Here is a 20,598-nt window from a genome sequence, read left to right on the forward strand (position 1 = left end):
TTAAAATACTGTTTTTCCCATACCAATTTCATCTGAAAAAAAATGTCTGTCCCATGGTTTTCCATTAAGAACAAAAATGTTGTACCATACCCATTTGTAGTATTGGAGTACTCTATAACATCATATTTTTTCTTGTTGGCAATTGGCAGTATTTTGTTTTAATATTTCGATTTGCATCATAAAATTACAATTAAACAGAGAATATATTTACAGAACTTTTACAATTACTGTGAGTAGGAAAATAACGAGAGAACAACCTACATTTTCATCTGTTAAACGTGCTCCCGGTTTTCTGTTAAGCCGGGGTTTCACACTCTATTCTGTTTCTTTGTACGTGCTATTTTGGTTATTTCATGTTCTTTGATGTTTCCGTCTGTTTTCCTTGTTTAGACTATATTCACGGATTATTTTCTTTTAATTTTCTCTTAAATCCACGTTCCTTTGGGTTCTCATTGATAAGACCAATAAAACTAATTTGTATGTAAAAGGACTAATTATTTCAAGTTAAATTATTTATTCAAAAGTATCGTGGCAAAGGTAAAATACTTTGAAATATAACACTGCAATTATTTCAGTCCATCCCATCTGTTCAATTTCAACTTCGTGTTCTCGAGATCTTTGTTCATTATTTAAGAAACGATAATGGGGTTGCTCTAATGTATTACTTAGAAATATACCATTTCGTATTAACTGTGGGGTACCAAACCGAAAGGGTTTATTGTGGCTTTATCTAGTATGGCCATTCCTTGCTTTTTTATATTTGTGCAGTGGAAAAAAATCAATGTTAAACAAATAAAAACAAAACAAAACAGACCACATTTTAATCCCATGACCAAGAACTACAATAAACGGTCTTAGCTTGGAAAATGCGCTATATATGCGATCGAGAGTATTGCAATTTACTGTAGCTAGCAAATCGTAAAAAAATTATTACTGTTTAATATTCAACATTTTTCTGCCAAGTATAGTAAACGTTCTAGTCAAGACATTAGATGACAGTTTTGTGTTGTCCTAGCTGTTGACCTCCTATAAATAGCTACATTACACTTGAAAATGACGTAATGCATAAAAAATAATTACATGTAATTATTCTATTGTTTAATCTAGATACCTATACCTTTCATAACCGTTTCAAGTAATATTTTTTCGATATATCAATTTGGATTTTTGCAAAATAAGTTATAACTGTAAACCTCAAGTAAAGAGTTTGTCTTAATATATTAGTACGTGGGCTGAGATAATCCTCGTGCATTCCCCCATTCATCAATCAAAATATGATTTTCAGGTAACTCCCATTTCAGAATCTTTTTGACGCCATAAAATAAACTGAAGCATTTTTGTATTTTTTTGTTTGGCTACTTTTCATACCTTTTTGAGGCAAAAATCAACATTTTACACATTTTAGATACTTCGAACTTCTGCTTTCTACAAAACGAAGTAAATTGACATATGCATACATCATAATGTAGCCCAATGTCTTAGCTTGACGATGATATCAAGAAAGTTGCAGTAACACTTAGGGTTACGGAGTCAAATGCAAATATGGTACCCCTACCTCAACGAAAAATCGCTTAAATTGACATATTTTTCCATGTCAAAACCCTTAAGTTATTTATAATTCAGTAAAGAAATGGCTTATTTGGTATTTTCTGTTTAGAATTATCACAAATAATATCTGTGAAGTTCTTTTGATGAATTTTGGTATTCAGAATTCATCCATGCTTATCTACAAGTTATTGCTCAACTAAGACTTTTCAATTTTTGGTGTCATCGGATAGGTGATTTAGTTTTCTACATCAAAACACCAAGAAAACGAATTTTCAAGAATTTTCAAAAAATGTTTAAAATATTACCCCTACACCTAGAAAACTGGTCTCAGTATGAAACAGTATTCTCATTCACAGTATATCAAAACCGTAAAACTCATACTTAAGGAGTTTATAATTAAGATAATGATGTACACAACATATCTGATCAATTCGGGTGCTTAGAGTTTCCCTTTTGGGTTACAAATATTGTAAAGTCTTAAAAAAGGGAATTTTCAGAATTTCAGAATTTCTTCTACAAAACCTGTCATTTCTTTTTTTTTCAGAATACTGTAGGTTTAAAAAGATTTTGTGTGATACAATATATTAATATAGTGTCTTAGCTTCCAAATGAATCCAGGTAATAAATATTTGAACTTTTCCAAATCTAATTGGGTGAAAAATAGCCAACATCACCCATGAAAAGAATACCTTAACATAAACCAAAATGTTGATTTTTAGCATATAATCGTCGTAAAAAGACAGTTTGGGTACTTGTGTTTTATATATCGATGTATTCAACATATCGTCTTATTTCAAGCGAGTATGTTTCAGTTTCAATGTGACAATAATAAGTTTTATTCATAAAATGGGGAATTTTTTTGGAATATCACATTCCCACCATTTCACCGGTAATGGGCAATTGTTTTCAAGTACCCTACTTCAAACAAGTTTTTGTATATTCAAACACATTTCATCTTACCTTTCTAATGAATTTAAAACCTGCGAATCCCCCTTTTTTCAAACTTTGCACCAGCTTAATTGAATTGTCTATATTATGATATCCACAAGATTTTGGTATAGTTTTTGGGTGCTATCTTTACATTGAACCAAAACTATAATGGAATGAAAAACAAACATAATGTAGGCAGATTCACCAAAGAAAAATTGTGGTATAAAAATTGACATTAACTAAAATATGCCATTTTGTAACAACTACATGGCATCCGGAAAACACAAGGCCCACTAGAGATACCCATGCATCCCAAATTTAGCATATGCATTATAACTACATTGTCAAAGTAAAAACACAAAATTGTAATCACTTTAGCCTACTATCAAAGTCCACAATGTATTAACATACATGCACCCCATGCAGGGTACGACGTTAACATTTCATTAACCTTGTCTTATCAAGCACGAACCTTGTTATTTACGCGAGTAAAATTTTTAGGCATTCTTGGCACAAGTAATTTTATTTTGGTTTTTGAAGAAAACCAATTGCTTATCATATTTATATTATAAATTTATTAAATGAACTCTTTACGTTCTGAACTTCTTAATCATCAGTGATCTAAAAACATAATTAACAAACATATGAGATACCTGTATACATACACAAGAAAACAACCATTAAGATGACAAGGGTAAATGAGGAAAATGGTAGTTATACAGGTTCATATACAATTAAGATGATACTATTAATAAATGAATGACAAATAAATAGGAGAAATAAATATAATAAATCATAACACAGGAGGTTTGACAAATACTGAGTTGTTTTACATAATTGTTAGTATATAAAGGGGGATAAGGCATTGTTTAAAAGTAACTTAGACGGAAAAAGTAATCAAGGAACCAAGGTTATAGCGGTAATCTAAAGAATGTAATCCAGGGACAAAGACCAGACATGGAAAACAGACATACACAACAAAGAACATAAAGTAACTAAAATCATACATACAAAGTAACAAAAGTAAATGAGCAACTCGGACTCCACTAAAAACTGGGAGCATGGACCAGGTGCACCGGTAGGGTAAGCGTCCTCTGCTTTTCTAGAAACACCCTCCGAGTTTCTCATAAAAAGTCAAGTCCGGGGTAGACAAACGAAGAAAGGAGAACTATGACCCGTTGAATAAATCAGTTTTCATGGTGCTGAGGAATACACCATAACGATCCTCGAGTTCATGATGACTTCAATCTTGTAGCAACATAACTCTGTTCCAGAAGCCTATTTGTTTGAGTTCTAGCGCGATACAAAAAGTCTGCGTAGTTTCGGCAAGCTTTGGCATAACGTATGAGTTGCGATGTGAAAACGCCATACGCAGGAGTCGAAGGGATTTTGCCACAGATGAAAGGAAAGTTGACAATTCTGAATGAAAAGTCATCACGTTTGTCGTAAAGTTTAGTCAATAGTTTTCCTTTACCATCGATTTCTAAGTGTAGGTGAAGATATGAGGCTGACCTCACAGTGTCTGTAGTATCCTTTATCTCAAGTTCTTTTGGGTAGATGCGATGTATCAAATCCCCGAAATTAGGATTGTTTAAAGATAATACGTCATCTATATAGCGGAAACTGAGATTGAAGGATCTAGCCAAACGATATTCTTTTTTTCTGATCAGATCAGCTATAAAGTCAGCCTCTTAAGAGTAAAGGAATAGGTCAGCAAGTAAAGGGGCACAATTTGTTTCCATTGGAATGCCGACCGTTTGTTGAAAAACACGTCCACCTCACTGGACAAATATGTTGTCGATTAAAAATTCCAGCATTTTGTAAACATCTTCCTCTGTATATTTGGAAGATGATTTGGAATTATTTCTTACAAAGTATGAGGAATCTCTACCAAGAACTATATATTTGTATCTAGGTGTACCATCTTTTTTGAAAAAAACAACGATGTATAATGTTTTTAAGTCGGGATTTTAACTAAGTATTGGGAATAGAAGTATACAGTGTTGAAAAATCATAGGTTTTAATGCTATTATATTCAGATAATAGTCTTGAACTAATTGTCTCCTCCAAAAGATCTTTCGAATTTTTCAGGATCCACATTGAATTAATACCACTACGGGAGTAACAAGTGTTGTGGTAGGACTGCAGACCCTCCTTGACAGTTGTGAGTATAGAAGTTAAAAGTTTTGAAAGAGATTTGGTGGTACATTTTGCAGATCCAGCTATGAAACGTTGTTTGTATGGATTCTTGTGAAGTTTAGGAATCCAGTACATAGACGGTAAATCACAATCATCGTGGTAGAGAGACCAAAAGAGGATAACACAGATTTATGGTTTTCCACAATCTCTTCTTTGGAGAGAGTGGTAGCAGTATAGGTTTTGTCTACGTCTACCTCTGATAATAAACATTGGATATAAAACGTTTTGCAGACAAAAACAATGTTGTTTTGGGCTTTGTCTGCAGGTACGACAACATATTTTTCATGTATAGTAGACAATGTTTTTGCTACATCGGGATCTTTGAAAACTAATGTAGCCTTGGCACTCACTGACCTACTAAAAACTTTCATTTTCACTGTACTTGGGACCTTTAGAAAGGATATTACGCAGAAATTCGTTTTCGATAATGGTTAACTCTCCTTAACGACGCGACCAGAAGGACCATATTTGAATGGAGAGGATTTGCAAGAACAGTCAAGTGGTTTAGCCTTGAAGTCCTCAATCTCGAGGTTCTGCAATAGCCTTTTATAATTGAAAATTTTGGATGCGATGGGTGAAGTATAGGAATATGAAATAATTGGTATGGATTTGTCTTTGAAATATGGGGGAATTTTGTTTGGTAAATGTTTTGTGATGGAGGATGTTAGCCAAATTAATTGCATCTATACCTTTGTTGACAAACGGTAGTGGAAGAAATGATCGTTTTTCTTCATCTTGACTTTTCACACAAACTGGTTTAAAGAGTCTGTGGAAACCAATATCCAAAATGATTGCAACAAGTCTGTATAATGATGAGGTGGGGTCAGAAACAGGAGTGTCAATACTTATTTTGTAAAGGGAGTGTAGAACTATGCAGGACCAAGACCGAGATATTCAAGATCAAATAGGTTTGTCCTCTTCTGACACTTTCTCCCTTCTTGTACAGATTGCTGAATACTTACAGTACCAGTCGTTCGTCTGTGTATTGATCACTGCCATGGAATATATCAGTAACAGACTTTTGTTATGTATACATGTATCTCATATGTACATTTTTGATTTTGTATGTGGTTATATTTAAGGTCTTTCCCATTTCAATGGGCAGACCTTCTTGTATTCTGATGATGATTATTATTATTCTTTCGTATTCATCGCCCATTTTCCCGCGTCTGATTTAATTGTATCACGACAAGAGTATTTACCATTTTTTTGCGATCTGAGATAAAACTTTGGAATTCACCCTGTGAGACATGATCATTTTTTAGTCCAGAATTATCTACCCCGTAGCGGAAAAACTAATGTAATCATTTTTAAACCGTTTTAGATACACACCAACCGAAAGCTACATATTGTTCAGAAACAGAGGGGAGTACTATTGGACAAGGTTTCGGAAAGATTTAAGGTTTCCCTGATTAAGCGATTTCGCGACCTAAAAATGAAATGATTCATTTTGTCACTTATTTTTAAAACCGCCAGTCGTACAGATATGCGATCTTCACTGTTGATCTTAGATGATATATTGTGTGTTTAAAAATACCACGGTTAAGGTCACTCTGAAATTAGACTTTCGCCTTATTAGATGATTCACTTGAAAATGATAATAGAAGGAAAACAGATGAATAGATGAACATGAAAATAATGCATCTTGATTACATCTTATTTCTATATGTAAAGTTCTACGCGTTTCGATGAAGCGCTTTGAGTTATAGTAAAAATTTGGTATTTTTGTGATGTTTTGCAGTTTTTTTGCCAATATGTCACAAATCGTTATATCTAGACGTGTACTGTAAATGAATCATGTTGAAAATAACTCTACTCTAAAAGGAAAAATATAGGTCTTTATTTAGCATTTTCAAAATTGTAAGAGTTATGGCAAAAAAAATGTTTTTTGTAATGATATTTCGATAGAATCGGTCAATTTTTTTTTATTTGTTTTAAAGAAAAGTACTTATAAATCATATATATTCTTGATCAGTAGCATAAATGCCCACAAAAACTTACCAAGTTCAAAGGTCAAAGGTCAAGGTCCTTTGTTTAAATTGCTAAAAACTGTGTCGGGAAATGGTTTTCTATCATTATTGCAAATATGGCTCAAGAAAGACAACTCAAACTACCTCTTATTAATTTAGAAGAATGGTTTTACATACCAATACTATGTCACACTATATACTACCTGTCAAATGTGATGATTTTCAGAAATCGGTGAAATTGCGCCGATTCGCTACATTTTCCAAAAATATAATCCATTTGTTATATTAACTTTAGAATACCAAGATATCTTTCAAAAATTATTATAGGCTTTTTTACGGGAAGGCCTTCTAGTATTTCTGATGATTATTATTATTCTCTTTTTTTTCGCCACCCAATTTGCCCGTTTCTGATTTAATCGTATCACGACAAGATATTTACCATTTTATTTGCAATCTCAGATAAGACTTTGATAATCACCCTGTGAGACGTGATCATTTATTGGTCAAGAGTTATCTACCCCGTAGTGAAAAAGCTAATTTTTAACATATATTTGACCGTTTTATATACGCACACCGAAAGTTACATTTTGTTCAGAAACAGAGGCAATACTATTTGACAATATTTCTGGAAGATTTAAGGTTTCCCTGGTTACAAGATTGATTTCGCAACCTAACATGAAATGATTCAGTTGGTCACAACTTTAAAACCGTAAATCGTACATATATAACGAAAAATCATATAGTTCGAACATTGTTGTGCCAACTGAAGGCAATTTAGTCACACTTGTACACAATATTCATACACTTTTGCAATGAAAGGTATGATTTCAAAGTTTACAATCTGAGTTATTTTGAACACTTTTGATCAATACACACGAAGTAATCCATTTACAATGATGCATAATTCCAGATTCAGTGTGTTTTATTAGGTACTAAATGGAGGGGTGGCCAGTTGCAGGGATGGGATAATCGTAATCATCTGTAATCGATTACACGATTACACTTTTGTAGTAATCACATATAATCAATAATTATGCCTCTTTTTGATTGCATGTAATCAAATATAATCGATTACTTGAGGGAACAAGGCTGTAATCCTGATTACGTTTTGATTACTTTATGAATAAATGTAAATAAAATGTGTAAGAATTGAATTATGTATATATTTTACAAATATTTAAACTGAGCAATATGTTATTATATTGTGTATTGTAAATTGCAATTGAAGCAAATTGAATTCAGATCATTTACAAATAAATATCTTTGCTTTATGTTAGGAGTTCATTTAACATGTTAAATGAATGGTTATTATAACTAATGAATGTCCCTAGGGCAACAATTGTGAAAGAGAAAATAATTCTTATATTGTCCCTTGGGTAAACTTTCCCTGAAGTTAGAAAATGTGTCTTTTTGTTTTACATGTAAAAACAGCTCACTGACCTTATATAATATACATGCGGTGAATTTTACTTTTGGTGTGACATCAAAGCAGAATGGATGTCTATTACTGCAAATTTGATATATTCTGTATTGAATTTATGACATTCTTCAAAAATTACATATGCTTGTACTTGCACAGCTCATTTAAACACTGTTGAAATGAGAAGTTTATATCATTAAATGATTTTCAAATTTCCTATTGTTCAACAAACTGTGTGTATTTTTCACCTGTAATTTAAAAGGTTGGGCTATCAGGAAAACGCCTGTTATAAAAACATTTTTGTTTAAAAGATCTTAATTGACTCCCCTCAGGGACTTATATTGGTAATTGTCATATCTTGACACTAGTAAACCACCTCGTCTATTACCTTATTAGAGATATCAAGTAAAAATAATATAAAATAATGAAAATCAATAACTGCCACTTTAGCCCCAGTTGAGAGACTTTTCAGTATAGCTAGAAAGTGATATATACCCGACCGATGTAGACTTAGTGATGCAATATTTCAAATGCTTATGATCATGAAGTGTATAAAAGTATTGAATCTGATCTTATTGTACAAAGTTTGTAAAAAAATAAAGCATTATATTTATGAGTTTAATCTTTAGATGCCATGTTTTAAGTAATAATTGAATAATAATCTATTATTTCAGGAGGGTAACACAGTTAATATTACATGTTTTAAAAACATCATAATGATTACACAAATTGAAACATTGATGTACAGTAGAAATGAAGTGGTGAATGTGTGAAAATACATTCAAAAACAATAGAAAAACTTATGAGCCGTTCTGAAATCACAAAAGTCCAGACTTCTTCAACAATCAGAGTGAAAGAAGTATAAAAAGGGTACATGAGACACAGAGGCCACTTAATTCTCTCTTGTATGAACTAAAACATGCACTTATATATACAGCTAACATATCCTCTTTTCAAGTGTTTTTTTTTTACTTTTACAAGTCATGTAATTATAAGTAACCATGATTACTTTATCAAATTTAATTATGATTACTTTATCAAATGTAATTACGAATGTAATCGATTACACAAGAAAATTCATGTAATCGTGCTGTAATCGATCACATTAAAAAAAACCTAAGTGATCATGATGTAATCGATTAAATTTCAAAGTGATCAGCCCCATTTTTGGCCAGTTGACCTGGAAGTGGTAATTAAGACCTATGCTTTGGGATACTTTATAATTACCTCCCTTTGATCGTTTTCTATGTTTATGAAAATCATCATTTTGTATTGTTATCAATTACAGTTTTGATGAAATCAACAGAGAAAAATATTTCATTTATAATGTAACTACTAAATTACTGTCTGGTTCTTATTAGTTCAATGACTTTTTTGTATGTTTAATAATTGTCAGAATATGTCAGATATATGCATGAAATAAGTCATCTCGACGTATTGCTCAATTTGGAAATTATGATGTTTTTATCATCCTAGTGTTAGTACTAATAGTTATGGGATTAATGGCATTTGGTCCAGTTCTCTAGAGCGCAGTAGATTAGATAAGAAAAGGATGGAAAAGGCCCTACAATTTATTAAGTATTGGTAGTTATTGTATACCTGTTCTTATGTTTTTTGTATAGTTGTTTTTCCCCGTATAAATAGTAATTTAATCGAACGTTCACATGAGAGAATATCAGTTATAAAGTCTCAAAATGTCCGTACACTTTCCTTCTAGCCACTGTTCTATTATAGTTCGTATCTGCAATTTGGATAAATGTACGTAAAAAATAAATGAAAAAAAAAAATTTTTCATTTAAAACTCAAAAACCAAAGAGCTAATCAAAGCGGCTCCTTAAGACGCAATATCAATTACGTCTAAAGGCTGTTGTCAAGACAAACTCAAACTTATAAAAATATAAATTTAATATTATGCTGAATAGCGATGCCACGGGCTTAGAAAATCAAAATCAAAATCGTATACATTTTGCTAGATTGAAAGACATTTATCTTTGAACAAAACGAATTTTAAATGGTTTTGGTTGGTATGAGGCCCCAGTTTGTATTCCATTTGTATCAAGTTCATCATTGTCATTTGCTGGTTTAAGATTGAATCTCTGCAGAATAGAAACGAAAAACATCAGCAGTTCTGTTTCAGCCAGTTGCCTTCCTAGACATATTCGAGGCCCTTTAAAACAAAATGTAAAAAACCATTTTGTAGACATCTTACTTTTTCGAACAAGCAAACTATGTTAGAGTGCCCTATATATATATGAAATTCCTTAACTTCCTTGATATTGCTACATCCTCTTAACCTTTAGACTATGGTTTACAACTTAGACTTTTCAGGTTTTATTTTTTTTATTCTGATTTTGTTTTATACTGTTGACGGCGTTGATGTTGGGCGGAGTATTGTAAAATATTGTTAAACAGAAGTAATGACAAAAAAGTGGTTTCTTACATATTTAAATTACACGATGTAGATTTAGAAACGTGTCAAAACCGATATCATACCGAAAAACAAATTCACTACTGCAATCATTCATTTGAGCTAGAACATTTCAGGTGTATTGACTATTCGTAACATTTTATTTTGAGATAACATATTTCATTGTATTCAACCGATTCGGGTGTGTTTAAAACAAATTAAATTCCTTAGTGAGTCGAAGGTAGATTTGCAAGAACTATACACTATGTATGAACTTGCGTATATTTGTTAAGTATTGAAATGCTTTCGCGCGACTACAATCTTTCCATATATCAGTTCGATGTAATATATAGTAAGCAGTTTTGTCTGTTTTAAAATAATATTTCAATCTTCCTTTTCGTAATTCTTAATAAAGCTTCCAACATGAGTACAATTATAAATTAAAAATCTAGATAGGAAACTTTTACATATTTACCTTGCGAAAACGGAATGAAACTTTCCACTTTGCAGAATTTACCATCATTGTCTAAAAACCGTTTGGGATCAAAGCTATCTGGATCATCCCAAAGAGACGGGTCACGGTGCACGGAAAGCAAACTGCAGACGATAGTGGAACCTTTCGAAATCGTCATCCCGTCAATCGTGACGTCCTCTATAGCCCTATGCGGTACGGCATTGGGAGCTTAAAATGTCAAACGGGGTTAAGATATAAGTTGTGCAGAATACAAGGTATTTGCATATGGACGTGAGCCTAATTCTAAGTATAGTTAATTTAATAAGCGTGATAATAAATTACTATGCACACCAAGATCTGGTTACAAAATCTTAAACAGAAACCACACCAAACGTTTGTTTATGAAATACTTGCGTATTAAAGATAATTCGGAAAATACTGGTAAAAAAGACGGCGGTTTGTACATCAAATTTATCACAAACGTTTTATACTGAACTTCTTACCATAACTTTTACTTTTTTTCCGAACAGCATTATCACTAAAAAGGCTTAATTTACAATTAGACTAAGGCCTATATCTATCCATTTGTTATAAGCAAGGATAATCCATTTTGTAGGATGAATGCTCACCTATCGTTGCTATTCGTTGAACTTCGTGAAGTGTTGCCATAACATATGGTAAGTCAACCCTATCCTTGGCAACTGGCAATCTATCGTCACCTATAACCTGTGAAATAAAAACTGATTACATTATGATTCTTCACTATACGTTAACTGAAATCGAACTGAATCATCTCGTATGCACCTAATAGATACTTCCTTTACTAATCGACTAAGCAGTTTTTTTACGTGTTGACATTATATACTGCGTTGTAATTAATAGGGTTTCTGTATCAAATGAATTAATATTCAACATGTACATAAAATGTTGCTTCTAATTGTATGGAATATCTGTTTATCAACAATTTAAGAAGAGCAAGTTACGATTTACAAGGTCAATTTTTTTTTTTTCAAATTTTCGAAACTTGTAGTTCAAGCTTAATTCTACGTATAGTGAAATACGTGAAATCTTAAAATGAAAAATATATTTCCCACCAATTTCTCCGCTAAAAATTACATAACAACCAGAAATATTTCCTTTACTTCTTCATTACTTCAATAATATGGACTTGTTCTTACATGGCCTAATGGGCAAACTTAATGTTTTTACACTACAAAAATGCTGACATAAGTTACAGACTTGTGTCTATATGATTCTAAGGTAAACTGCTAAGTCAAAAATATATTTAATTCGATCATATTGTGGATTCTTTAAAATGCATCATTGGACATACATATTTCAAGTTTTGTGTACGTTACAATATAAGAAAACAGTATGAGATTAATTGTTTGTGAAAATTTTGATTTGTATGGCAAAGCTGTTTATGAACCTCTAAAAGTTCTTCCCGACATTTCTTTTGAACTTCTGGGTACTTCAGCATGTATAGCATACACCACTGTAACGACAATGACGTTGTATCTGTACCGGCAAAGTATAAATCAGCGATGGTATATAACAAACTTGCCTCTGAAAAAACACCTTACTAGTAATATGTAGATAATATCATATAATACACAAATGTTTTACATTGTTTCCATCAGCAATAATAACGTTAAAAAATTTATAGGTATATACATGTAAGTTATATGCTCTTTATCATTTCCTTAGACTTAGCTTGTTTTCAGTTACCTGGAATGAACAGGTTTCTTTACCTGTACTACAAAGCACTTGCTACAAACCAGAAATTGAACTTGGACAAAACCCCACAGTGAAAATCAAGCAGAGACATTTATTTAAGAAATAATTCGTGGAGGGCGTAGATTTGTACTCATTTTAAAATGGTTACGGCATTTATATTCTATTATTTAACACCGAGCGATAGCGAGGTATTTTAAGAGAATATGAATGCCAAACTCATGTTAAAATGAGCACAAATCTACTCCCGGAAGGGATTATTTCTTTTTTAATATGACAAATACGGTAATTTTTGTGACAAAAATTTCCCTAGACGTAGCCAAAATAACGGCTGTTCCGATTAATCTTCCCCGTATGGAAGTTGGATTAATTAAGAAATAAACCACATATTCAAGTAAACCATCTATTGAATAAGTATCAGTACAATGTATCAGTATATTATTAGATAACCTTTCAGCCGTTAAATCATCGCGGAAACGTTTCAAATGAGCGTTTTGTCTCGAAGCGACAGCGAAAGAAAAGAGACAGTGCGCAGGAGCTAAAGGTGGGGGTTGTACCAATATATACTCTTTGACGATATGAAAACGTCATACTAGAATTAAGGTTAATCATTACCTTTTGACAGAGGTGCTCATTAAATCACAATGTTGTACTTAACTACAGATAACCCTTAATCTTGGAAAGATATACAGCCGATCAAGAATATTGAAATTTAAATATCTGCTTTATAATATTGTAATCTTACTTTATTTATGCTATGCACATTTTAAACCACTTTTGCAGACAGTGCCTACACAAACTAAGTTGAGGAAATGTTTTGAGGTGTTTCTCAAAATGAAGATGAGCCCCTTTTAACTTTGAATACTGGTAAATAGAAAAAGACTACCACCTAAACATATCATTAAATTGAAACTCTTTAAATGAATTGACAGTTTAAGGTAAAACTCAGTTGTTTGATTATTTTGCCATGTTCAGATGATTCAAAAACTGCACAGCAAACGTCAGTTCAATTTTTGATTTAATTGCACCTATAATTTATTTATTTATTTATGATAAGGGTATGTTATGCATTACACATTGTCGATATGCACATGTTACTATGGTTCCTGGGTGAATATTGTGATAAAAGTGAGCCCATATTTGTCAAAAGATTGCACTCTACCAAAAAGAAGAGCGATATTATTTTGGAAAAGTAACAAGCATCCCTTAAGTAGTATTTCTATAATTGAGCAAAATGTGCTCCATATTGATGGCTGTCATAACCATTACTCTCGTATTTTATCAAATGCACGTTTTCCACAATTTAATTGCCAGGTGGTAATGAATAAATAAAAAAAAACACCAATCCTTAAAATAAAAGAAAATCAATTATATTGAAGAAGTAGTTAAAAGCAAAAATATTGAAATTGGAATCACAATTTCAAACGCAAAGAAGTTCTACCATGAGTAGTACCTTATAGTATCCTTATTAAGGGTTCTGAATTTGAGATTTTTTCTCTGAGGTATGATATAATTAGGTATGTTTTTATACATGCGGAACAAAACTCAACTGCATCAACTTAGAATTTAGAATTCATATGGACTGTCATTTATCCTTTTGAGCATCGAAGAGCTCAAGGCTACATTCGTTTAGTTCTAGGAATATGCATTTAATGTTTATACGAATCTACTTCAACTTTTCTTCAACTACATCTGACATAAATACTACAATTACTCTTCTGAACAACTGACTAGCCAGTTTAATCAACTTTATTCGATTAAATGCTTAAGAGACGACCATTACCATTTGATACTAACAATATGGCTGGCAGTTTTGTTCAGAACAGAACATTTATTTTCAATGCTTTACAGATAAACTATTAATTTTCTTTTTCCTGTACCACGGTGTCTTGAGGCTTGGAAATCTATCTAAATGTTTTCCTGATCAAGATATTCATTTACAAAAGCTGTCAGCTTTTCCACCAGAATTAAGTGAATATCCCTTACCTGAAATCTTTGAATCAGATTTACTCTCCTGCTCTAAGTAAAGATCTATAAAACTTCGTATATTGTTTGGATCAAATGATTCTCTTTGCTGGTTAATACGAGATTGGATGTAACCTTGAATATCGTCTCTACAACTCTTCAATTGCGAAGTCTGTCAAACAAATTTACAACTTATATATAATTTAACGTATTTTAGATATCTCACTGTTAACGCATCTGCATATTTAGCCGATATTTTTTTCTATCAAACCTTTCATTCTTTAACACAAACGTATGTCTATACACCTTAATAGGTTATGAAAACAAGTTAATTATAATAAATGTGTGAATATATTATGTGTAATTGTTAAGCCTTTTTAAAATATTTTACCATTTTACAGTAAAATGGTTGTACTTCATGTTGCACTGTATCTGCTGATACGCAAAGAAGTCGGTTGGTAAGGGCAAACTTTTGCCTCAAAAACAGTCTAAACTTTTATGTTGTTTCTCCGGTTCTTTAATGTGTTGTATAGTTGATTTGATTGATTTATGGTAATATTTTGAACATATGTGGGAATATTTGCCTTTCAAACTTGGCTGGGATTGGGAAAACCTGTTAAAAAGGATGGTCAAAAACCAAATGTATGCACCACTTTTTCACCCTTTGAACAAAGGCCATATGCGTGTAGCGTCTCATGCTTCGTATATTTTGTGTATAATTGCCAGTTACAACTCGTACAAAACTATCTTGAGTCAACAGATGTGTGGCCACTTCCGTTCAACACAAAGACACATCATTAAAACTGCAGAAATGTTAAAAGGTTTTCGTAAAAATTACAAGATAGATGCATCTTGTTATTTTAGTAACAACGTCATAAATCTCGTCAAAAACATCTTATATTCAGTGTTTGCGACCATTTTACAATACTACTACGAATACCTAGAAATCAACTTTAATTTATTTTTTTTTAAAGTACCCAAATTTTGAGGCCAAAAGTGGTCTTTACCAAACTTTCTCCTGTATAAAGGTGTCTCATTATATCTTTTTGTCTTATTGCTTTGTCAATGTATATTACATTTATGCATGCATTGTATAGCTATTTATGTATCTTATGACAGTTGTAAAAGCTGTAAGAGCTTATGTTGCTTTGTTGTTATGAACTTGTCGACTTAAAATAAAGCTTATCTGATTTGATTTGATATGAGAAAGCCGCAATTAGTTTTATTGGGAATGCCAAAAATAATGCTGACAACATGTGATAAGAGAAATACAACAACAACCAGCGATAACAAGGTTTTACCTTTTGTATACATTTATCTTAGACTCAGTGTAACATTGTACAGTAACAGATAAAAAACACTCATCTATCTTTAGTGATAAAATCATATTTTCCAAAATACTTTCAACTTCAATTTACTGTACTTTACCTGTGATGATGGAAGGATGTATCGAAGAAATGGAATAGCTCTGGTTAACGATGACATGGTTTGCAGTTTAAATATCACTGATATACGATCTATCAATCGGTTAAATTCCACGTCATCGTAGTCAAATCTAAAAAAAGGTGTAAAGGATATTTTGAAATTGAATTAAAGGTAACATAATTCAATGTCACTGATACAATATATGTTATGTATGAGGTGTTTAGTGTATAAAGCATATTTTTTAAAATAATTTGTATTATTTCTTGTCATATGATATTATATAAATGTAAAATATATTTGTTGTCAATTGTTTATTTAAATATGATTAAGTTGCTAATATTGTTAGTGACTTCTTACACTCGTAATTTCAGTACTTCATATTCGCATACGATTTGCTTAACTATATATTTATACTCCACGTAATGCTGCAGATCTGTGCCGTGTTTACCGCCATAGCGTCATAGTTCTAGCTTCATACGAGATAAAAATGTACCTCTTAAATATTAAACACGTGTGTTCTACGAGTGTTTCTTGAATGTATGAGAACGGGAAGTTCAAATGACATGATCGATTAGCATTGAACATTACCAAGTATTCGATTCAGGCACAGGGTCTCGTTACAACACTATGTAGGTCATAAATATTAGCACGGTTCCGATATCTATGAATATTCATTGCCAGTTGTTTAATCCGGTTCTTAATCTTTTTTTTTGCTTATACTAGAACGGAAAGTTTTCGTTAAAAGACAAAAGTGATCGGTTATCATTGAATGTATGTAATATGAACCAATTGTCCAATTCAAACACAGGGGCAAACTTCTTCAAATAAGAGAATAATAAATTTACAGACAAAATATGATTAATTTTATCTGAACAAAACATTGTGCAGAACCAAAATAACAAAGTTATGAAGTTTTGAAAATTAAGATGATTATCCTTAAATTGTATGAGATGCAATATGACATCAATAATGAGATTGGCGAACTTTCCTATATGTATGGCTTATAAACATTATTGGGTCGCCGATATATATATATATAATAACACATAGATGAACTGTCCCGTACTACCATACATCGTGTACTAAGTTACAGCCCTAAATTAATTCTACGAGGAGGAATCACCCGGCCAGCGAAAGCTATATTTTATATAGCCTAGCTGGCCGAGTGGTCTAGGGCGCTGGACTTAGTGCAGGCGGTGTTGCCATAGATGTCACAGCGGTACGAGTTCGAGTCCCGCGGAGGGAACGACAAAAAATAGCTTCGCAAATTTGACAGTTCTAACATCGTTGGGAATTTTTCAGACCCTTTTATAAGTTTACGTTATCTTCCCTGTATCAATTTGATCCGATGGAGCAGTGTAGTGAATAGAGTCGTCACATTCTGAGACGTTGAATAATATTGATTTGTTGTGACTTGCATCATTAATTTGATCCTCTATCCTACATAATAACACATAGATGAACTGTCCCGTACTACCATACATCGTGTACTAAGTTACAGCCCTAGATTAATCCTACGAGGAGGAATCACCCGGGCAGCGAAAGCTATATTTTATATAGCCTAGCTGGCCGAGTGGTCTAAGGAGCTGTACTTAGTGCAAGCGGTGTTGCCATAGATGTCACAGCGGTACGAGTTCGAGTCCCGCGGAGGGAACGACAAAAATTAGCTTCGCAAATTTGACAGTTCTAACATCGTTGGGAATTTTTCAGACCCTTATATATATATATATATATATATATATATATATATATAGCCATTACCGGTTGTTTAATTTGTTTATAATTAATTGAAAACATTCGGGTCATCACAGTTACGAAGGAGTACGCATTCATATATATCAAGGTACACTATCGGAACTAATTGGCCGTTTCTGCTATACTGAAAAATATTTTGTTTTCTTTTGTGTAACTAGAAAGACTGAGGATTGCTGATTGCAAAGGAACCAAGATTTTAGAGCAAATCACATTCGTGCCATTTCGAATGTTGAAAGTTAGACAAAATCGATTAACGATTAGCAACTTTGTAGACTTCAGTCTTTTATTATTATAGATTTCATAATAAGTAAGGAGCTGAATGAGATTTTGCAATCCTTACAGGCCGGAAACAAGGTTACAATTTAATATAGATCGCAGTTACTTGTCGGATATCCCTTCCATAAAAAAATTCGATAATTCATTTCTGAAAAGAAGTTCGGTTATTTTACTCTCGGACTTTCTCACGTCAAAAGGTCATAACCAGAATATCAATCCGCCAATCATAAGATTTCAAACTTACGTTGAAAATAGCATTGAATTATGGAGAAAATATATGTAATGAATAAGATAATCAATTGGTTAGTATCGTGAATAACCAAAACATAAGTATTTGTGTTCAGAATTATTAAGTCTTAAAAAAAGAGATCAATATAGCCCTTTCAAATTACCTTGAACCAAAAATAATGTTGGAAATAATGTTGGATGTAACTTTTGAATATATATTGCTGACATCTAGTGTGTTTTTCGTTGCTAAATAGTCCAATAAAAATCCAATCTCCTCTTGAATTCTCTGTTCAATTGATTTTTTGCCAACCCCGAAGTCTTTCAGTGCTGTGATGGTAAATTTTCTCAGGTTTTGCCATTCCTGTCCGTTACTGGTACCCACACCTGTGTTTGTTAAAATATAATGAGTCACGATCAAATAAAAAAAATCACAAAACTATTGCCATTCAATACCTTTTACCAATATCTCTTAAACAGGTCTCAAACAGATTGGCAACGCTTTCTGAAACAACATTTAGTAATAAACATAAAGTTATTTTTTAATTCACAACCTAATATGTATCTGAATTTGGGAGACTGATAGTGATTATCATTCAACGTACTTATAAACGAGAAACTTAATGAGACTTTTTTCTACCCAACAATCATGTTATAAATGTTAATGTAATACTTTATGCTTAAACTTCAACGTTTTCCGTTCAACAAAAACGGCCTCAATTTCATCATTAAATTACATGTGACTACAAACAAACCTGTGCATCTAGAAAACATTTAAGGCATCCACCCCGTAGATACGAAAAAGTCACATCAAATTTATTCATAATAATATCATTTAGTTTAAATCATCTAATGTGAATAGGTGGTCATTTTCCGTCTATTGACCGGCATGTCAATATGAATAATTTATCTAAAATACATAAGGAATTTCTCAAAGCATTATCCACACTTAGTTCAATTTTTTGCCTCTCTGCAGAATTGATAAAATTAAAACAACAAAAGTCAAGCCAGTTATTTTTTATATAATTCAACATAAAACGACTGCAATTTAATCATATCTAGGCGATGCTATACCTTAAAATTCTTCTAGATACACAGATGTGTCAGTCAGAGTGAAATTAGTGGTGGAATTAAGGCCATATTTATCTGAGATAATGACGAACCTTAAACATGATTTATGATAGTTGAATAAGCTTACAATATACACACTAGTCCAATGTACTAAAAGAAAAATATTAAATTATATTTGTTTATACTGCAAACTGTGAAATGTATGCTTTTTCGCGATAAAATCTGCAACTCGAAAATTAAACTGTTGTGCATATTTCTTTTAAGATTGAACATTTGTTGAATACGATTCTTAGCCGGATCGCGAATTTAAAACCAAGCGAATGATTACAGAAACCGCAAAAAATATGGCGGTGCTAAATATACCGTATACGGTAACTACTGTTTAGAAAAATGTTTCCAATGCAAAAGTAAAACAAATTTTAGGAAAAAGATAATATGTCTATATTGCAAGGATAAACTCACCATTTCCATCAGGAAAAATGTCCTTAAACAATGGTCTAAACTTTGTCTTATCACTGTTATCTACCAAAACTTCACGGATATTCTTATAACCGAAAACAACCACTAGATTGCCTTGTCCCATTTTTAACTTCACCAAATCTCCGTATTTCCTTTGAAGTTGTCGGTATGTTTCCCCAATGTTTTTCGATTTGAAGAATAACAACAAATTGCCTACCACAGGCCATGGTCGAGGCCCGGGAATGTTCACGTTCTTCTGTGACATTTGGTCCCATAATAAATACGAAATGATCAAAAATATAAAAAATGTTGAAAGCGTGGTGCTGTCAATACACTCCAACATATTGTCGCGTTGGCACTGCCAATACTGCCTAAATACTTGTATAAGTATACATATTATTTACCATTACCAAAAGGGTTTCAATCACACACTTCCCGTAGAACGTTCTACGTTTTCACCTTTCATGTTTACATTCAGTGCACGTAATACATATGTTCTCGATTTTAACATCTGACGAGCATAATTACGATGATACAATTAGTTAGATATGTATATATATGACGTACATTAAAACATTAATTGGTGCCATAAGTGAATTAATAATTTTCAAAATTAGTTGACTTGATACAAAATCAATAATTTTATTTCAATCTCACCACATGTATAATTTGTGTATCTTTTAAAAGTATATCTATTTTCAATCCTTCCGTTGCGGTATATATAAAAAGATATCAAATGGAAAGGTCAAAACGTATAACG

General features: G+C 32.2%; 1 protein-coding gene and 1 long non-coding RNA gene across 2 annotated transcripts in view; one reads left to right on the forward strand and one right to left on the reverse strand.

Moving 5' to 3' along the window:
* Positions 1–20,598, forward strand: part of LOC148628770 (uncharacterized) — a 35,202-nt gene that overhangs the window by 2,953 nt on the left and 11,651 nt on the right. The gene's annotated exons all lie outside the window — the stretch shown is intronic.
* LOC148628771 (cytochrome P450 2H2-like) lies at positions 9,955–20,354 on the reverse strand. Its single transcript, XM_088594116.1, has 8 exons — positions 19,842–20,354; positions 18,476–18,695; positions 16,056–16,182; positions 14,649–14,799; positions 12,358–12,494; positions 11,558–11,654; positions 10,950–11,156; positions 9,955–10,234 (listed from the first exon to the last, which is right to left on the reverse strand). The coding sequence occupies exons 1-8, from the start codon at positions 20,179–20,181 to the stop codon at positions 10,053–10,055; spliced, it is 1,461 nt and encodes a 486-aa protein (XP_088450242.1). The 5' UTR covers positions 20,182–20,354; the 3' UTR covers positions 9,955–10,052.

This window comes from Perna viridis, chromosome 1 (assembly GCF_037379345.1).
Source record: "Perna viridis isolate PV_CMFRI_1.1 ecotype Kerala chromosome 1, ASM3737934v1, whole genome shotgun sequence".
NCBI classification, from domain to species: domain Eukaryota; kingdom Metazoa; phylum Mollusca; class Bivalvia; order Mytilida; family Mytilidae; genus Perna; species Perna viridis.